The 21,121-nt window shown below is 48.5% G+C and overlaps 1 protein-coding gene across 3 annotated transcripts in view; it reads right to left on the bottom strand.

Moving 5' to 3' along the window:
* PANK4 (pantothenate kinase 4 (inactive)) overlaps window positions 1-21,121 on the bottom strand; it is a 56,527-nt gene that overhangs the window by 29,110 nt on the left and 6,296 nt on the right. For 2 of the 3 annotated variants that reach the window (XR_005451070.1, XM_038746474.1), the window contains exons 1-4: window positions 7,553-8,281; window positions 4,560-4,652; window positions 1,962-2,115; window positions 1,209-1,390 (exon numbers count right to left, since the gene is read on the bottom strand). Coding sequence is in view for 2 of the 3 variants with exons in the window: in XM_038746474.1 (XP_038602402.1) it covers window positions 1,209-1,390; window positions 1,962-2,115; window positions 4,560-4,652; window positions 7,553-8,173 (1,050 nt within the window). In the remaining variant the exon portion in view is untranslated. The other variant, XM_038746475.1, reaches the window with a different exon arrangement.

Below are 21,121 nucleotides of genomic sequence, written 5' to 3'. Positions count from 1 at the left end.
GCCCAACGTCACACAGCTGACAAGTGGCAGAGCCAGGATTAGAATCCACAACCTCTGCCTTTCAAGCCCGTGTTCTTTCCACTAAGCCTTGCTGCTTTTTGATTGTTGTATTGTACTTTCCCAAGCGCTTAGTGTAGTGCTCTGCACACAGTAAGCGCTCAATAAATACGATTGAATGAATGAATGAATAATAATAATAATAATGCTGGTATTTGTTAAGCACTTACTCGGCACCAAGCACTGCTCCAAGTGCTGGAATAAATACAAGGTAATCAGGCTCTCTCACGTGGGGCTCACGGTCTTAATCTCCATTTTACAGATGAGGTAACTGAGTCTCAGAGAAATTAAGTGACTTGCCCAACGTCACACAGCTGACAAGTGGCAGAGCCAGGATTAGAATCCACAACCTCTGCCTCTCAAGCCTGTGTTCTTTCCACTAAGCCTTGCTGCTTTTTGATTGTTGTATTGTACTTTCCCAAGCGCTTAGTGTAGTGCTCTGCACAAAGTAAGCGCTCAATAAATACGATTGAATGAATGAATAATAATAATAATAATGCTGGTATTTGTTATGCACTTACTCGGCGCCAAGCACTGCTCCAAGTGCTGGAATAAATACAAGGTAATCAGGTTCTCTCACGTGGGGCTCACGGTCTTAATCTCCATTTTACAGATGAGGTAACAGTCTCAGAGAAGTTAAGTGACTTGCCCAAAGTCACACAGCTGACAAGTGGTGGAGCTGGGATTAGAACCCACCACCTCTGACTCTCAAGCCCGTGCTCTTTCTACTAAGCCATGCTGCTTCTCGATTGTTGTATTGTACTTTCCCAAGCGCTTAGTGCAGTGCTCTGCACACAGTAGGCGTTTAATACGATTGAACGGAATGAATGAATACTATCATGACTTCTACTATGTGCAGAGCACTGTACTAAGCGCTTAGGGGCCAGGGAGGTGAAGGGAAGAGGGTTGACAGACTTCCTGTCAGTCTTGCAAACTGTTTTGGTTCTCCTGGTAAGGGGCCTGCTAAGGGACTCAGACCAAATGAGTCAAATCCCATCCACCATCAACGCTTTCCCTTCATCCCCGTCAGATCTTCCGGTGGTGACGATTCCCCCCAGGATGCAGGACTGAGGAAATGCCAGGTGAAGCATGGATGGGTTTATGTGGCGGAGGGGAGGAGGAGGAATGGGGGGGATTTCAGCTCCCTTTACCTTGGAGAAGAAGTTGATGCTAAAAGTAATGGTGCGCATGGTGACCGGGTGGCCCCGGATGAAGAAGCCCCCGAAATAGACACGGTCGAGGTGATGCAGTTTGGCATAAAGGCAGGCAAGCTGCCCGATGTCATTGCTGATCATGTGCAGGAGGCTCTTGGATATGTCTTCTTTGGAAAACTCTAGGAGGAACAGAGACATCGCTGTGGGGGCAGGCACTGTTCCCAGAAGCAAGCGTCACTCGTCCTGCAATGGGGGAGGGAAGGATGAGGGAATGGGGGAGCTCCATCACCCGCATGTGACTGAACTCAATTCCTTTTGTCGGTGGCAGAGAGAAGCAACTCCAAAGTAGGGGGACCCTGAAGGCCCTTGGAGTGAAAAACGCCTCAGACTCAAAGGGCAAGTCTCTATATGTTGCCAACTTGTACTTCCCAAGAGCTTAGTACAGTGCTCTGCACATGGTAAGCGCTCAATACGATTGATTGATTCACCCCAAAGGAAAATTTCACTTCCGCGAATGACAGTGAGAAAATGGGTAAGAGCCGCTTCCAGATACCGAGAGAGATGCAAATTGGGTTCAATTTTCAAAGCAGGAACTGGAAAGAGAATTATTCCTGCTGGCTGAGATTCCCCCCTTCCCCACTTCATCCACAGGCTACCCAAAAAAGCTGACTGCCATCACACTCTAGGTCAAGAAAGGCTGGATTAGTCCCACAGGGTTGCTAGGAGAGGAGAGGACCTCGCTGTGGTTACCTTTGTCAGCGGTGGCTGACTTTCCAAAACTACTTGCTATTAAGTTGCCGCTTAATCCCAGCGTCTGATAGGCTCCGCCGTAGATGTCCTGCACCAACATATCCACGTTTGTGTGCTGGCCCTTGGAGGCGAGATGCAGGAGCTCATCGAATTTCTGGAGGGAGAGAGGCAGGGAGGTGACCTGAGATATTTCAGAACCATATTTCAGGAGCATAAATGGAGGGACAGAAATAAAGGGGCAGCTGTCAAGCCTTTTTTATGTTATTTATTAAGTGCTTACTAAGCGCTGGGGTGGATACGAGCTAATCAAGTTGGACACAATCCACGTGCCAGGTGGGGCTCGCAGTCTTAATCCCCATTTTACAGATGAGGTAACAGGTAGAGGAGTTCAATGACTTTCCCAAAGTCACACAGCAGACAAGTGGCACATCCAGAGCCTTCTGACTCCCTTCCCAAGCTCTATCCACTAGGCCATGCTAGGCCCTGTCTTGAGCACTGGGGTAGATTCAAGATAATCAGGTAGGATACAGCCCCTGACCCACCTGGGGCTCAAGTCCAAGTCCTAGTATTACACAACTACTACTACTACTAATAATAATAATAATGGTATTTGTAAAAAAAGTGCTTACTATATGCCAAACACTGTGCTGAATGAAAAGCAGTGTGTGCTAGTGGAAAAACCCAGAGGAACTGGGTTCTAATGCTGGCTCCACCACTTGTCTGCTGCGCAACCTTGGATAAGTCACTTCACTTCTCTGTGCCTCAGTTTCTATCTCTGTACAATGGGGATTAAGACTGTGAACCTTATGTAAGACAGTGACTGGGTCTGACCTGGATGAACCAGTATCTACCCCACAGCTTATTCATTCAATCGTACTTATTGAGCGCTTACTGTGTGCAGGGCAGTGTACTAAGTGCTTAGTACAGTGATTGGTACACAGTAAGCACTTAAATACCAGAAAAGAAAAGAGAGAAGAGAGAAGAGGAGAAGAAAAGAGGAGAAAAAAAAAGAGAAAAGAAAAAGTTCTGGGATAAGAACTTGATGACCTGACAAGATCATCAGGTCAAATGGTGTCATCCTCGACTCCGCTCTCTCGTTCACCCCTCACATCCAAGCCGTCACCAAAACCTGCCAGTCTCAGCTCGGCAACATTGCCAAGATCCGCCCTTTCCTCTCCATCCAAACCGCTACCTTGCTCGTTCAAGCTCTCATCCTATCCCATCTGGATTACTGTATCAGACTCCTCTCCGATCTCCCATCCTCCTGTCTCTCCCCTCTTCAATCCATACTTCACGCCACTGCCCGGACTGTCTTTGTCCAGAAACGCTCTGGGCATGTTACTCCCCTCCTCAAAAATCTCCAGTGGCTACCAATCAACCTACGCATCAGGCAAAAACACCTCACCTTGGGCTTCAAGGCTGTCCATCCCCTTGCCCCCTCCTACCTCATCTCCCTTCTCTCCTTCTCCAGCCCAGCGCGCACCCTCCGCTCCTCTGCCTCTAATCTCCTCACCGTGCCTCATTCTCACCTGTCCCGCCGTCGACCCCCGGCCCACGTCCTCCCCCTGGCCTGGAATGCCCTCCCTCCGCACAACCGCCAAGCTAGCTCTCGTCCTCCCTTCAAGGCCCTACTGAGAGCTCACCTCCTCCAGGAGGCCTTCCCAGACTGAGCCCCCTCCTTCCTCTCCCCCAGTCCCCCCTCCATCCCCTCGCCTTACCTCCTTCCCCTCCCCGCAGCACCTGTATATATGTTTGTATGTATTTATTACTCTATTTGTACATATCTATTCTATTTATTTTATTTTGTTAATACGTTTTGTCTTGTTCTCTGTCTCCCCCTTCTAGACTGTGAGCCCACTGTTGGGTAGGGACCGTCTCTATATGTTGCCAACTTGTACTTCCCAAGCGCTTAGAACAGTGCTCTGCACACAGTAAGCGCTCAATAAATACGATTGAGTGAATGAATGAATAAATGAAATACATTCCCTGCCCGATATAGGGCTCAGAGTCTAAGGGGAGTGGTTTTATCTTTTGCCTCAGATCCAAGTCCAGGCACCAGAACGAACCATTCTTTGGATACCCTCTGATTCCCATGGTCACATGTCTGGATAAGGGTGGGGCATCCTTGTCCCTACTAATGTATTTATTAAGAGCTTCCTGGGTTGCAGGCTCTGTACTAAATGTTAAGGTAGACAGAGGAGCCCCACCCAGAGAATCATAATCTAAGGGGGAAGAAGAACAGGTATCTTTGCCCTCATTTTACAGACGAAGAAGCAGAGGCCCAGAGACAGGTAGGTGACTAATTCAAGGTTGCCCAACAGGTCCGTGCCAAAGCTGGGCCTTCTTATACCCAGGTCCGTTCTCTTTCCACTAGGTAACACTTGCTGCCTTAAACATAGTGTGCTCTGAGTAAGCCAAGACTCAGCACAACCTGGAGCTGTGGGAGCACGGAGGGGAGGGCCCCGGAGTCATTACCAGTAGATGATTGGGATCAACCGCAGAGCCTAGAAAAAGCTTGCTCTGAGCCTCAGACCCGCACCAACTGAAACCTCCCCAGCCCTGGCAAGCCGGCGTCTTTCACGGGCGTCCCTGAAATACCTTCGTTTTGGTGAGCAAAGCGCCGAGGCCCCAGAAGGTGCCACCTCCGATGGAACTCCCGCCGATCCACTCGAACCGGTCCTCGCTCTCCACCTGACGGGTAGAATCAGCAGTTTAGGGAGGGCTTCGCCAAGGCCCCAGGTGGTGCTTTATGTGCAGACTTCAACCATACATTCACCTCGCTGAATAATGATGGCATTTGTTAAGCACTTACTATGTGCCAGGCACTGTACTAAGAGCTCGGGTGGGTACCAGAAAATCAAGTTTCCTGTATATATGTTTGTACATATTTGTTACTCTATTTATTTATTTATTTAACTTGTACATATCTATTCTATTTATTTTATTTTGTTACTATGTTTGGTTTTGTTCTCTGTCTCCCCCTTTTAGACTGTGAGCCCACTGTTGGGTAGGGACTGTCTCTATATGTTGCCAACTTGTACTTTCCAAGCGCTTAGTACAGTGCTCTGCACACAGTAAGCGCTCAATAAATACGATTGATGATGAAGTTGGACACAGTTCTTGTTCCATGTGGGGCTCACAGAGTCAATCCCCATTTACAGAGGAGGTAACGGACATAGAGAAGTAACTGTGAGCCCACTGTTGGGTAGGGACCGTCTCTATATGTTGCCAACTTGTACTGCCCAAGAGCTTAGTACAGTGCTCTGCACACAGTAAGCACTCAATAAATACGACTGATTGAAGCGACTTGACCAAGGTCACATAGGAGACAAGTGGCAGAGCGGGGGTTAGGACCCAGGTGCTCCAGACTCTCAGATCCGTGCTCTATCCACTAAGCCACACTGCTTCTCTGAAGGGAGATCGCTGACCCTTGAGGTGGGTAAGGGTGCCAGTTTGACACCTGTCACCTGTCTGTCAGTCACATTTACTGAGCGACTGCAGTGTGCACTGTACTAAGCGCTTGGGAGAGTGTGATAAAACAGAATTGGTAAGCCTAGTCCCTGCCTACAGTAAGTTTACAGTCTAGGCAAACTTTAAATTAAAATTACAGATATTTACATAAGTGCTCTGGGGCTGCGGGAGTGGCGAATAGAGGGTATAAATCCAAGTGCCACAGTGACGCAGAAGGGAGACAGGGCAGGAGAAACGAGGGTCTATAACTGGCCAGGCTGTTCGGGTGGGGGAGAGAACAGAGAGGGCAAGGAGCAGCAAAACAGCACAGTAGAAGTGTCAGGAGAATTTTCCCCTTGCCCACCGGCAGCCGACCCTTTCCCCAGGCCCAAAGAGGTGTGAAACAGCGGCCCAGCAGAGTCTGAGCGCACTTCACCGGAGTGGACTGGGAAGGGGAGGAATAGAGGATGAGCCTGGTTAGGGTTCATTTATTCACTCATTCATTCGTATTTATTGAGCGCTTACTGTGTGTAGAGCACTGGACTGAATGATTGGGAAAAGTACAATTCGGCAACAGATAGCGACAATCCCTACCCAGCAATGGGCTCACAGTCTAGAAGGGGGAGACACATCAAAACAAGTAGACAGGCGTCGATACTATTAAAACAGATAAATAGAATTATAGGTATATACACATCATTAATAACACAGAGGAATAAATATGTACAGATGTACACAAGTGCCGTGGGGAGGGGAAGGGGGTAGAGCAGAGGGAGAGAGTGGGGGTGATGGGGAGGGAAGGAGGAGCGGTGGAAAAGCAGGGGGCTGACAAAGGAGGTGGAAACCACCAGGAAGTAGGGGAGTGCCGGCTGCAGCTGGGTCGCCAGTGACAATGGTTTCTGACCACAGACGCACCGTGGGCATCCTGCGAGGTGGACACACCCGAGCGGAAATCCTGTAAAAAAGCTGACTAGTGTGGGCGGTAAAGACTCCTGCTGCTATGGAGGTAGTAGCCCGCTGGACTGTAGCGTGGTCAATCAATCAATCAATCGTATTTATTGAGCGCTTACTGTGTGCAGAACACTGTACTAAGCGCTTGGGAAGTACAGGTTGGCAACATATAGAGACAGTCCCTACCCAACAGTGGGCTATGCTGCAGTCACCTGGGCTGCGAAAGTGCCCTGCACACAGACACGACCGGTATGAGTGGTACGGCACAAATCCCTAGCACTAGAATCAGTTCCATCACGTCGGTTCCTAGTTCCGAAGTCTCTGTGCCTGGTCCAAGCTCATCTGTCAGGGATCAAGGGAAGCCTCCTCCCTCGTATTCAAACCTTGGTTCACAGTCAAATGATGAGGATGATGATATTTGTTAAGCGCTTACTACGTGTCAAGCACTCTTCTAAGCGCTGATAAGATAACCAGGTTGGACACAGGCCCTTTCCCAAATGGGGCTCACACTCTTCATTTCCATTTTACAGATGAGGTGCCTGAGGACCAGGGGAGTGAGGTGACTTGCCCAAGATCACACAGCAGACGAGTGGCAGAGCCGAGATGAGAACCCAGGTCCTTTTGACTTAATAATAATAATAATAATAATGTTGGCATTTGTTAAGCGCTTACTATGTGCAAAGCACTGTTCTAAGCACTTGGGGGGATACAAAGTGATCAGGTTGTCCCACGTGGGGCTCACAGTCTTAATCCCCATTTGAGAGATGAGGTAACTGAGGCTCAGAGAAGTTAAGTGACTTGCCCAAGGTCACACAGCAGACATGTGGCGGAGCCGGGATTCGAACCCATGACCTCTGACTCCAAAGCCCGGGCTCTTTCCACTGAGCCACGCTGCTTCGCTAAGTCATAGGACTTACAGGCCTATGCTCTATCCACCAGGCCATGCTGGTTCCCAGCGTCCCAAAATTCCTGGTCTGGAGCTCCCACAGTAGGTGTCGGCCATGGCAGAGAGGACACAAGAGGACTTGGGAAAATGGGAGCGTTTGGGAGGACCCCCCAAGGGGCCGCGAGAGGCTTCCCAGCCACCTAGCCAGGAGCGAGCGGCCTCCCTCAATCCCCCCACACTGATCCCACACCGCCCGGGCTTCTTGACGCCTGACCCGTGACCCTGAGGAAGGCAATCCGCTCACCTTCACTATGGACACGCCGGAGCCGATGTTGACAAGGAGATAGGGGAAGATGTTCGGATGGTTGGTCTGGAATCGGAACTCGGGATCGGCATCCTTCTGGTAAATGAACGCCTCGTGGGGGATGTTCTTGAGGACAAAGTTACACCCTTTGATCAAACAGGTCATCACATCCTCCCGATCCACTCTGGAAGAGAAAAGGACGCTCAAAGTCACGGCTCGCAGAAGGGGAGGGGTACAGCCGGCCACACCTCGACGGCTAACGTGAGGAAGCTTCAACGGGAGGTGTGAAAGAACAGAAAATGAATCTCCCAGAGAAAGTGGCCTTGCGTCAATCCGAGGGGAAGTCTCTTTCACGGAGCAGTACGAACCACGACAACCATTCCAGGGCTTAAATGATTCCTGGAAGGCTTGTGCCCTCATGCAATCTGGCCCCTCTCCCATGGCCTGACTCTTCCCAACTGAACAGCGCTGGACGCCGCCGGCCAGAGTCACAGGGTCAAACCGGAGGCCCTCTCCCGTGTCTGGGTCTCCAGCGGGCAGAGAATCCCTCTCCCCACAAGCTGACTGGGCCCGGGATGAAAGCGGGCACGTGTAAACAGCTCCACAGCCCCAAACCCTCATCCCAACTGGGGTCACGGCAGCCTGGGACCGGCCGCCTGTTCAGCCTTAGAGAGCAAAGTCCGACCCCAATCGCTTGGGATCAAGTTCTTATCTTGGCCCAACCGGTTTCCACTTACTTTAGTTGCAGCTTCTGTTCGATAAGGTCTTTGAATTTATACGCACCACCCCCCGTGGCCTGGATCACTTTTGTTTCTGTATTCACGAGGTGGTCTTTGATGAAGTCCAAGCAGGCTTCGATGTAGGTGTTTTCAAATTTGATAAAGTGCAGCCGGGCGGTGATCTCTTCCTGGACGGAGATTTCGTAGGGCGGTTCATTGTCCGTGTCCTGCAACGGAGTCGAAAGGCTGACCAACTGCCTGCCCGCTCTGGGGTGTCCGTACCCTTCCTCCCTCACAGCTGTGACAGGTTGAGCCCTGTGGAGGACAGAGCCTGGGTCCGACCGTTTTACGTTGGGTCTACCCTCAGCGTTAGTATGGTGCTCGGTACCTAACAAATGGTCAACGAACACCGCAATTATAATAACAAGAATAGCATTTGCTAAAGCACTCACTATGTGCCAAGCCCTGTTCTAAGCACCAGGGTAGATACAAAGTCGTCAGATTAGACGCAGTCCCGGTCCCAAGTGGTGCTCACAGTCTTAACCCCCATTTTATAGAAGAGGAACTGAGGCCCGGAGAAGTGAAGTGACTTGCCCAAGGTCACGCAGCAAAGTGGCAGAGAGGGATTAGAACTAAGATCCTTCTGACACTCAGGCCTGTACTCTATCCACTAAGCCACGCTGCTTCTCACAATTATTATTATTCATTTCTTAATATGCAACCCCCTAAATCCACAGTTTGAGGCAAGAACTGACTGGTCCCAGGAGACGGGGATGGGGATGAAACATGGGAATGTCCTTGGCTCACAGGACCGCTGGTCTTTATTTATTGAGCACTGCTGTATGTAGAGTTCCTAAGCATGATCCCTGCCCTCAAATATCTTGCAATCTAATGGGGGAGACAGCCGCTAAATTTACAGATAGGAGGAAGGAAGGAAAGGGGATCTGTAGGTGAGTGAGTGCTTAAATCAGTCGGTAGGTACATCAGTGACGAAAGTGATTGTGGAGTACATAAGTACATTATTTGTGCAGAAGTGCTGAGCTGGTAGTTGGAGGGATAAAGTCTGGGGAGAGGAGAAATAATCAGGGAAGGCCTCCTGGAGGAGATGTGATTTCAGAAGGCCTCTGCAGATAGGAAGGGCTGTGGAAGGCCATATATGAAGAGGGAGGGAATTCCCAGCAGGAGGAAGAGTCTGAGCAAGTTAGCTCGAGGATCAAAGTGTGCCGGCTGCAGTTGCTGGGAGAAAAGAGTGGATGAGTAGGAGGGTGAATGCTGATTGACAGCCTTAAAGCCACTGGTCCGAAGTTTCCGTTGGATGTGGAGAGGACTGGGTAACCACTGAAAGGTTGCTGACGGGTGGAGAGATGTGGGCGGAATGGGGCTTTGGGAAAACGATCCAGGCAGCCAAGTGAAGTATGGACCGGAGAGGGGAGAGAGTGGAGGCATGAAGGAGTGTGAGCCCCATTTGGGACGGGGACTGGGTCCAACCTGCTTAATTTGTATCTACCCCGGTGCTTAGAACAGTGCCTGGCACATAGTAAGCGCTTAACAAGTTCCATAATTAGACTGGTGAAAAGGCTGATGCAGTCAGCAAGTCGGGATCCGCCCAGCAATGGTGGCCTTCGAAGGGGAGGAAAGGGGAGCGCTAGACTGTGAGCTCCTTGTGGGCGGGGAATGTGTCTCCTGTATTGTACTCTCCCAATTGCTTAGTACAGTGTTTTGCACATAGCAGGTGCTCAATAAATATGACTGAATGAATGGGAGATCCTGGAAATGTTAACCACCGACTGCAAACTGACAAAAGGAGGGAAAGAGGAACCAGGGGTGACTGTGGGGTGGGGGAGAGAAGCACCATGTGTAAACAATTCCCCTCCCCTTGACCTACTGAGAGAGGGTAGAAGTGAAAGGGGAGAAAAACTAGGAGGTGGGCAAAACTTTGAAGACAGAGTACGGGCAGCTTTTTGGCAGGGAAACCCAGAGCCCGCCCACCTAATGCCCGTGGGCGATGTCATATACCCCAAATTCAGGGGTCTGAATTAAGGAGCTCAACAGAATTCCCTTCCAACCACCGCTAGTCAATCCCAGCCCCTTCGATTCTTCCCACCAATCAGCCAACCAATGGTATTTATCCCTTCTAGACTGTGAGCCCACTGTTGGGTAGGGATTGTCCCTATTTGTTGCCGAACTGTACTTTCCAAGCGCTCAGTACAGTGCTCTGCACACAGTAAGCACTCAATAAATGCAAATGAGAGAATGAATTAATAAATTGAGATCTGTACTAAGCAGCTGGGAGAATACACACAAGCAAGAGAGACCCGGTTCCTCCCTCAAGGGGATGGAAAGCAAATCCACCCCACACCCCCTCTTTTTCGCTCTTTTCATACTAACTCCACTCTAGCAGAGAAGTCCCTGGAGCCTCAGCCTGGACACCCCATTTTCCAACAACCAATGCAATAAAGGTATTTATTGAATGCCTACTTATTGCAGAATACTTGTTTTGGCAAGTTCAGCAGAAGCAAGACATATACTCTGTCCTCAAGGAGTTTACAATCTAATGGGAGAGGGATTTCCTGCTTCTCTTTACCAACTTTTTGGTTAAAGTGTACTTGAATGCTTTTGAAAATTCACTGGCCCCAAACATTTTAATCAAAAATATACTCCTTTAAGCTACACAGTTGGCTCAGATTTAGTGTTTATCAAAGGGGAAAAATACAGAGACAGAACCAAAGATCAAAAAAACCTGATTCATCTCACACAGTACACACACACACAATTTTCACAGCCTCCCGCCTTTCTAGGTTCATATACTTAATTCTCCCCTAAGTGGGAAAGAACAAAACCTTTACCTTTCCTGAGCGGTCAAAAGATCTCACTTTGGCTACTTTGTGCTGCACAGTTGAATAATAAGCCAACTTCGTTAAGGATCCACCTAGCAGGGGAGTGGGAGAGAGAAACAAAAGAAATGGGAAAAAACAAAAAAACAACAACACAAAACACCACCTCAGAACCAAAGCAGAAAGGAGGCTTGGAAAAATCCCTCTGGTTTCTAGGTTTTTGGGTATTGAATACCACTCCTGCTCCGAACGGGAAGTCCGCACTGAGCACGAAAGTAGGCAGAGTTGGTCACGCCCCTCCTTCGGACCCACGTCTTCCACTGGGGATGTTGTTAGCATGCCCACCCTGGGCCAGGTCAGAGGTGCCCCCAGCCCAAAGATCATCATCAATCGTATTTATTGAGCGCTTACTGTGTGCAGAGCACTGTACTAAGCGCTTGGGAAGTACAAAGATGCCATCTCCTACTGGGCCAGCAGCAGCAGGATGGTCGATGGCGCCTCATTGGGTCCTATCTCATCTCGGGCCGCACACTTTGCTCCTCTAATTCTACCTTTCTCACTTATCGCGCCGACCCCTCACCAATGTCCTGCCCCTGGTGCTCCCTCCTCAAATTCGACAGACAATTACTCTCCCCTGCTTCAAAATCCAACCTCCAAAAGGCCTTCCCAGAGTGATCCCCTCCTTTCCTCTTCTCCCACTCCCTTCTGGGTTGCCCAGACTTGCTCCCTCTGTTCTTTTCCCCTCCCAGCCCCACAGCACTTATGTACATATCTGTCATTTATTTACTTGTAAATAATGATGTCTGTCTCCCCCTTTCTAGACTGTAAGCTCGTTGTGGGCAGGGAATGTGTCTCTTTATTGTATCTTACTCTCCCAAGCTCTTAGGACCATAGTAAGTGTTCAATAAATAAATGCTTAACAAGTATCACAAAAGAAAGAACTGCCTGTCTTGCCAGGAATGAATGAAAGGGATGAACCTGCCTCACTGATTGGAGGGGCAGGGGAGATGGGGAGGAGTGCAAACCCTTTATGTTCTTTTACTCCTGAAGATAAATCCTGGATTTTGCTCATCATTCATTCAATTGTATTTATTGAGCGCTTACTGTGTGCAGAGCACTGTCCGAAGCGCTTGGGAAGTAACATATAGAGACGGTCCCTACCCAACAGTGGGCTCACAGTCTAGAATCAGACACTAGAAGGAAATGGAGTGAGGAGGGACGAGAGGATGGCTTGACTTCAGACACCCACTCTAGTCCCACCTCACAACGTGCAATCCCAAAGCAACGATCTGATATTTCGAGAGGATTTTCTTCTGAAATGTACATGGCTCCCTAACTGGCAGTTAACCTGGATTAACTCTGCGGACGGAAGAACAGATTAGGCTCTCCAAAGACTGGGGAAGGTGGGGAGGGAAGGGGAGAGGGATGCTGCTTTGTGTTATGTTATTTACAAAGACTGACAGGCTGAAACTCGTCAGAGGGACTGGCCCTGCCCTCTGCCCTTCTTATTTGCTTGAACAGTGCCAACAAGGAGGAAAATTCAGCTTTTGCCATAGGGGCGGGCAAGCAAGCATTTATGAAATGCCCTTGAGCTGCCAGAATGCAATGGAAAAACCCTCCAAAAAAAAACAAAATTAGTCATCTGCATTTTTTGAGCATTTACTCTATGTTGAGCCACTGTACTAAGCGCTTGGGAAACTACAGTAACCGAGTTGGTAGATATGTTCCCTGACCATAAAAAGTTTACAGTCCAGAGAAACCTTTCAACCCTTGAGAAAGATCACACCAACGCAACTAGAGAAGAGTAAATGGACGCGGGTGGGCTCTCTCCCTACTTCACCCGAAATACAAAGTCAAAGTAAATACTTTTAAGTGTCAGTTTTCCATTGCAAGCACACAACTATTACGGGAAGAAGGAAAGAACTGGCAAGACAGACAGTCCTTTCTTTTGTGATATTTGTTAAGCACTTACTACATGCCAAGCGCTGTACTACGCACTGGGATAGATCCAAGATAAATCAGGTTGGACACAGTCTCTGTCGCATATGGGACTCACAGTCTAAGTAAGAGGGAGTAGGATTTAATCCCCCTGTTGCAGACGAGGTAACTGAAACACAGAAAAGTGAAGGGACTTGCCCAAGGTTACACAGCAGAAAGTGGCAGAGCTGAGATTAGAACCCAGGTCCCCTGATTCCCCGGCCCGTGCTCTTTCCACTAGGCCATGCCGCTTCCCAAGCCCGCTGACTTGGGTTGTTTCAGCTTAATCAATATTATTTATTGAGCACTGTATGCTAAGCACTGTAGTAAGCACTTGGGATCGCACAATACAACAGAGTTGGTAGGCAGGATCCCTGCCCACAAGGAACTTACAGTCTACTGGAGAGATACCAAGAGTTAAAATAAATTACACATAAGGGAATTAGCAGAGTAGTAGAATAGTAGAGTTAATCAGCAATCGATGGTATTTACTGAGTGCTTGCTGTGTGTTGACTGTACTAGACACTTGGGAAGTAGAGAAGCAGCGTGGCTCAGTGGAAAGAGCCCGGGCTTTGGAGTCAGAGGTCATGGGTTCAAACCCCGGCTCCACCAATTGTCAGCTGCGGGACTTTGGGCAAGTCACGTCACTTTTCTGTGCCTCATCTGTAAAATGGGGATTAAGACTGTAAGCCCCCTGTGGGACAACCTCATCACCTTGTAACGTCCCCAGCGCTTAGAACAGTAAGTGCTTAATAAATGCCATTATTATTATTATTAATTATTATTATTATTACAATATAGTACTTCCTACTCTAAATTTACACCATTTCAGCCTCAAACCCCTTTCTTTGGATGCTACAACACTAGCCTCCTTTACGGCCCTGGCTCCAGGAGCACGGGTGCTGAGGGGTGAGGAGCCTCAGGAAAATAAGGAAACAATTTGAAAAGCTGCAATAAGGCGTTGGGAGGATGGGGTTGGAGGTGGGGGAGAAGAGGGAAATTCATTCATTCAATCCTATTTCTTGAGCACTTACTGTATGCAAAGCACTGCACTAAGTGCTTAGGAGAGTACAATCACCTAATTACCCAAAAGTCACCAAAAGAGGGTCAAAATGTTCATTTTACTTCTGAAGTACTTGTACTCTCCCAAACATTTAGTACAGTGCCCTGAACACAATAAAGCACTCAAATGTCAATGATTGACTGATAAAGCACATGTTGGCTAACTCACTCAGTATACTCTGCCTCAAGATAAATACAGAAATGTAGATAGATTAGTTAGATATTGCATTTGCTAAGCGCTTCCTATGTGCCAAGCAAGCTCTAAATACAAATTATGTTTATGTCTGCTCCCCCTCTAGACTGTAAGTTCGCTGTAGGCAGGGAATGTGTCTTCCAACTCTGTTGCATTGAACTCTCCCAAACACTGAGTACAGCGCTCCGCAAATAATAAGTGCTCAATGCCACTGAGGATGATCAAATCAATCGTATTTGAGTGCTTACTTTATGTAGAGCACTGTATTCAGTGCTTGGGAGAGTACAATATAACGGAGTTGGTAGACACACAATGCCCACAATCAGCTTACAGTCCAGAGGGGGAACAGAGGATGATGTTACAGATAATTGATTAGTTTCAGTCAATCCTAATTTGTGGCTCTCACAAATTAGGTGAGGGTGGGGTGATAAACAGATAGACAATTCTGGGTAACTTTAGTAAAAACTGGGTAGCTAAACTGGGTTTAGGAACTACTTATTTTCCAACACTGCCTCTATTGGAAAATTGGTTTTGACTCACAATGTTTCAACTTAGTGTGCTGCTTGAAGGAGCCAATTGGGTTGTAAATTCATTCTTTCATTCAACTGTATATATTGAGCGCTTACTGTGTGCAGAACACTGTACTGAGCACTTGGAAAGTACAATTCAGCAATAAAGAGCGACAATCCCTGCCCACATGGAACGATCAAACACACGTCATGGAGCATAAACAAGATTTGTGTGGGGGGTCATTTTTGAGGATGCTCTATAGAAGTTAAGGCCAGAACCACATGGAACAATCAAACACACATCATGGAGCATAACCACGATTAGTGTGGGAGGTCATTTTTGAGGATGCTCTATAGAAGTTAAGGCTAGAAAGATGGTGCCAAAAAAAGGGCAGGTTCAAACAGAGACAGAGAGAGAGAGATTCAGAAGCATTAAAGGTTAATTCATTCAGAGTTTGTCTCGATTCTGAAATGGCAAAATTGGCCGACACAGCCAGAAGCTAAAGACTCATTAACTCCTAAATTGCTTAAGGCAAAGATTCTTTTTGTTACTGAGCAATACTCAAGTTTCACATTCAGTAAGGAGCTGGGTAAGACTTTAATGCTCTTTCTTGGTAGCTGGGAAAATTTCCAGAGGCACGAGGGCAGGAAAGGGAATAATAATAATAATAATAATAATGGCATTTATTAAGCGCTTACTATGTGCAAAGCACTGTTCTAAGAGCTGGGGAGGTTACAAGGTGATCAGGTTGTCCCATGGGAGGGCTCACAGTCTTAATCCCCATTTTCCAGATGAGGTCACTGAGGCCCAGAGAAGTGAAGTGACTTGCCCAAAGTCACACAGCTGACAAGTGGCGGAGCCGGCATTTGAACCCATGGCCTCTGACTCCAAAGCCCGGGGTCTTTCCACTGAGCCGCGCTGCTTCTCTATAGAGGGAAGGATCCCTCTAGTTGGACCACAGGGCTTCGGAATCAACATAAGAGCCAAACTTTTCCATTCACAAAATTTTGTTCATGTCACTTCATCCCTCTTTCAGGAGATAAAAAAATGACATATCTTTTCAGTCAACCACCCTTAACTGAAGAGAAACTTTCCAACAGCCTCTACCGACCTAGGAAACACTAGAAATTTGAGTGCAGATTCAGTCCATTCACAGTATCCCCTGAGTTCAGGGCCCCATCCTACGCACTTTTCTTGGTCGCACCCATGACAGAAACAAAATGTAGAGTCTTCCTCAGCGCACCCCAGGCTCTTCCAGCTCCTTCTCTGAGGTGAGCCCTCTGGATTGTAAGCTCGTTGTAGGCACTGTATCTGTTTATTCTTGCATTGTACTCTCCCAAGCACTTAGTACAGCGCTCTGCACACAGTAAGCACTCAACAGATAGGATTAAATGAATGAGTGAATGAGCCACGGCCCCCTTTCGGCCCCACGACCCCTCCACCACAGCTAATGCGGAGTTAATAATAATAATAATAATGATGGCATTTAATAAGCGCTTACTATGTGCAAAGCACTGTTCTAAGCGCTGGGAAGGTTACAAAGTGATCAGGTTGTCCCATGGGGGCTCACAGTCTTAATCCCCATTTTCCAGATGAGGTCACTGAGGCCCAGAGAAGTGAAGTGACTTGCCCAAAGTCACACAGCTGACAATTGGCGGTGCTGGGATTTGAACCCATGACCTCTGACTCCAAAGCCTCTTTCCACTGAGCCACGCTGCTTCTCTGCAGAGTTGACAGTAGCCCACCCAGAAGCAGCTACAATCAATCAATATCAATCGTATTTACTGAGCGCTTACTGTGTGCAGAGCACTGTACTAAGCGCTTGGGAAGTACAAGTCGGCAACACATAGAGATAGTCCCTACCCAACAGAACCGGCCCCTGGCAAAACTCAACCTCAGAAAACCTGAAGCAAACAATCAATGGTATTTACTGAGCGCTTACAGCACTGCACTATCGACTGTAAGCATCTCTAGGCCGCAAGCTCACTGTGGGCAGGGAATGTGTCTGTTTATTGCTGTACTGAACCCTCCCAAGCACTTAGGACAGTGCTCTGCACACAGTAAGCACTCAAATACAATTGAATGGATAAGCGCTTGGGAGAGTATGATATAACAGAGTCAGAAGTCACGTTTCATTCATTCAATCGTATTTACTGAGCGCTTTACTGTGTGCAGAGCACTGTACTAAGCGCCTGGGAAGTACAAGTCGGCAACATATAGAGACGGTCCCTACCCAACAACGGGTTCACCACCCACAACGAGTTTACAGTCTAGAGGGGGAGACAAAAATCACAAGCAAAGGTTCCTCACCCTTCCGTGTTGTTGGCGGTGGGGGGGATGAGGGCAAGCATATCCATGCAGCCCCCCATGGATATGGTCGTTATAACAATAATAATGGTACCTTTTAAGCACTTACTTGGAAAGTACAATTCAGCAATAAAGAGAGACAATCCCTGCCCACATGGAACAATCAAACACACGGCATGGAGCATAAGCAAGATTAAGGTGGGAGGTCATTTTTGAGGATGCTCTATAGAAGTTAAGGCCAGAAAGGGCAGGTTCAAATAGAGACAGAGAGAGAGACTCAGAAGCATTAAAGGTTAATTCATTCAGAGTGTGTCAAGCACTGTTCTAAGCACCGGGGTAGTAGAGACAAGTTGATCAGGCTGGACACAGTCCCAGTCCCTCATGGGGCTCACACTCTTAATCCTCATTTTCCAGATGAGGTAACCGAAGACGAGTGAAGCGACTTGTCCAAAGGGACCAAAGGCACCCTAGGAGACTGGCGGGTGGGGGAAGATACATGGGAGGAGAATAGGGGGGTCTGTCTGGTCTGGGCTCGGCTGGGTCTTTGGGGATTAGGATGAAGAAGCCAGCTCACCTGGTTCCACTTGCCCTAGTCTCGCTACTGGTCCGGTGGCAAGAACATAACGCTCTGGGAAATCGGGAGATCTGGATTCCAGTCCCAGTTCTGCCGGGAGCCGGTCGACACCAGCGAAGACCACGCGTACCCTCTGCCAGATGCCGCCCCCTTGGCCAAAGCTCCCCCTTCTAGACTGTGAGCCCGCTGTTGGGCAGGGACCATCTCTATATGTTGCCAACTTGTACTTCCCAAGCGCTTAGTACAGTGCTCTGCACACAGTAAGCGCTCAATAAATATGATTGAACGAATGAATGAATGAAAGGGACAAGACCAGCCCTCTCATCAGTTCCTCTGAAAGCGTTCTCGGGCCTAAAACCGCTCACCTCCTCACTGGGCCTCGTTCTCGCCTGTCCCACCGTCGATCCCCGGCCCAACTCCTTCCCCCAGCCTGGAATGCCCTCCCTCCGCACACCCGCCAAGCTAGCTCTCTTCCTCCCTTCAAAGCCCTACTGAGAGCTCACCTCCTCCAGGCGGCCTTCCCAGACTGAGCCCCCTTTTTCCTCTCCTCCTCCCCTCCGCTCTCCCCCACCTCCCCCTGTTCTACCCCCTTCCCCTCCCCACAGCACCTATATATATATATTTGTACAGATTTATTACTCTATTTTGCCTGTATATATTTACTATTTATTTTGTTAACGACGTGCATATAGTTTTAATTCTATTTGTTCTGACGATTTTGACACCCATCTACATGTTTTGTTTTGTTGTCTGTCTCCCCCTTCTAGACTGTCAGCCTGTTGTTGGGTAGGGACCGTCTCTATATGTTGCTGACTTGTACTTCCCAAGCGCTTAGTACAGTGCTCTGCACGCAGTAAGCGCTCAATAAATACAACTGAATAAAGTGATAGGTTGAAGCTCCCCCACCCTGTCTGACGGGAGACTCCATCGTCGGTTTTATTTATATTAACGTGTGTCTCCCGCTCTAGACTGCAAGCTCGTTGTGGGCAGGGATGGTCTCTGTTTATTGTTATATTGTACATTCCCAGGAGCTTAGTACAGCGCTTTGCAAACAATAAGCACTCAGAAAATGCAACTGAACTTGCCCCACTTGCCCCTGTGGGGGAAAGCCACCACAGACGGCCCACAACCGTCATTTCACAGCTCGTGTTTCTGCTAAGAAACATGCCAGAGCTACACAACCACCTTCCACTTCTCCCGATTAATCATATTTATTGAGCGCCTACTGCGTGCAGAGCGCTGTACTAACTGCTTGGACACATTCCCTGCCCATGACGAGCTCCTAACAAGTTGGGGCAACATGCCGCAGAGGTATCAATTAGCAGGACGGCCTTATTTTGTCCTCCTCTCCCCTGCCCCGGAGACGCGATGCAACTCCGGTGACCCTGTCGCCCCGTCCAAGAAAAACAGCCTCGCCAAGAACACGAGAGGCTGACGCAGGCTGGCCAGAACTTTGCTAAAAATAGCAAAGGGAGAGGAAATGTATTTTTAAAACGAGACTGGAAGTCCTCGCTGGGTTGGCACGTGCGACTGCACTGACTGTTGGGGGGAACTCGGCACCCCAGCCCCTAAGGGTCTCGGGAGGGTGTGAAGAGAAGGAGACGTTGTCCCCAAGCCCAAGGCGGGGTGGCCAACTGGGACCGGCAGAATCACCCCTTTGCGCCGAACACGGAGGTCGAGCGGTCGTCGGGGGAGAGGATGGAAACACGCTGAAAACAGTGGTGGTGAGTCCCTGGGTTCGGCTCTCACCGGCTACGGTGAAGTGGACGTGAGGATGTTCTCAGCCTGTGGATTATAAGGGAAGGTGCTGCCTCTTGTACCAAAGCTAAGGCAGTATTTCTCGCAGAAAATATGGTCTCGGAGGTCCTGGGGATGGGGTGAGAGAATCCCATCCCCACCCTTTCCTTCATTGTCGGCTGAGGGGGCGGCAGGCCAGCTCTCCCCTCCAACTTGTCCCTGTCCCAACAGGGTAGACCCTGCGGAACAGCCCCACTGACCTACAGTTGCTGTGAATGGAGTTTGCAGGGATTCTTTCACCGGTTATTGCCCACTGATGCAAACGGAGCACAAGGGTGCCATTTTTGTCAAGCCACAAAAAGAACGCTACAAAAGGCAGCGTCTCTTTTTATTAAAAGCTGCCATCCGGCCACCAGCCGGGCCAAGATGGCCATTCCCCTGCCGGGCCCTGGGCTAGGAAATGGCCACTGCCACTGGACCTTTAAGATCTTCCTTCATTCAATCATATTTATTGAGCACTTTCTGTGTGCAGAGCCCTGGCCTAAGCACTTGGGAAAGTACAATACAACAATAAACAGTGACATTCCCTGCCCACAAAGGGCTCACAATCTAGAGGTGGGGAGACAGACATCAATAAAAATAGATTAACAGATGTACATAAGCACTTTGGGGCTGGAAGGAAGAGCAAAGGGATAAATAAAATTATAGGTATGTACACAAGTGCTTTGGTCCCGGGTGGCAGGGGGAGAGCAAAGGGAGCAAGTCAGAGTGATGCAGAAGGGAGTGGGAAACAGTGCTAGAAGTCTCCTAAATACTGCACGGGTGTGTTTGTTTCCCCTGGGTCTTCTCCACCGCATGTCACTGTGCTTTACAAAGCTAAACGGCACAAAGAGAGCACGTTCACAGGGGAGATGGCCAATCTTACCAGCGGTAGTATTTACTGAGAGCCCCTGGGTGCGATGCGCTGTACTAAATGCTTGGAAAAGAACGACCAAAGCAAAAGACATATTCCCTGCCCACAAAGAACTGAAAATCTAAAGGGGTTGACACAACGTGAACTGTAGGAGACTGCTGAGAGAGGAACCACGGACTCTAAAGCGAAATGACTGAATAACGGCAAGTGGAGGGCAGTGGACCATCTCCAGATGTTCCCATTTGAAAGTGAGGAACCCGATACGGTCATTAATGAAGAGCACAGAACAGTTGGTGCTTGCTAATCCCAATTCCGGGGCACATCTGGTGGAAATGAGATCCTAGGTTAAAAAATTATGGCAGGCTGCCTCAAGACAAATCAAATAATAATTAAAAAAACAAAAAACACCCCTCGAAGAGAGCCAGTTTTATAAGCAATTGGTCCAAAGGACGGAATTTTATAATCAGTTCTTTCCATCCCAGCCCAGACACAAAACCTATCCACCAGGAGTGCAGGACAGCAGTGCATTCATTCAATCGTATTTATTGAGCGCTTACTGTGTGCAGAACACTGTACTAAGCGCTTGGGAAGTCCAAGTTGGCAGCGTATAGAGATGGTCCCTACCCAACAGTGGGCTCACAGCCTAGAAGGGGGAGACAGACAACAAAACAAAACATATAAACCAAATAGAATACGTACAAGTAAAATAAATTAATAAATACAGTAATAAATAAAGAGTATTT

Source organism: Tachyglossus aculeatus, chromosome 5 (assembly GCF_015852505.1).
Source record: "Tachyglossus aculeatus isolate mTacAcu1 chromosome 5, mTacAcu1.pri, whole genome shotgun sequence".
In the NCBI taxonomy this organism is placed as follows: Eukaryota; Metazoa; Chordata; class Mammalia; order Monotremata; family Tachyglossidae; genus Tachyglossus; species Tachyglossus aculeatus.
This window is presented reverse-complemented; position numbering and strand designations above follow the sequence as displayed.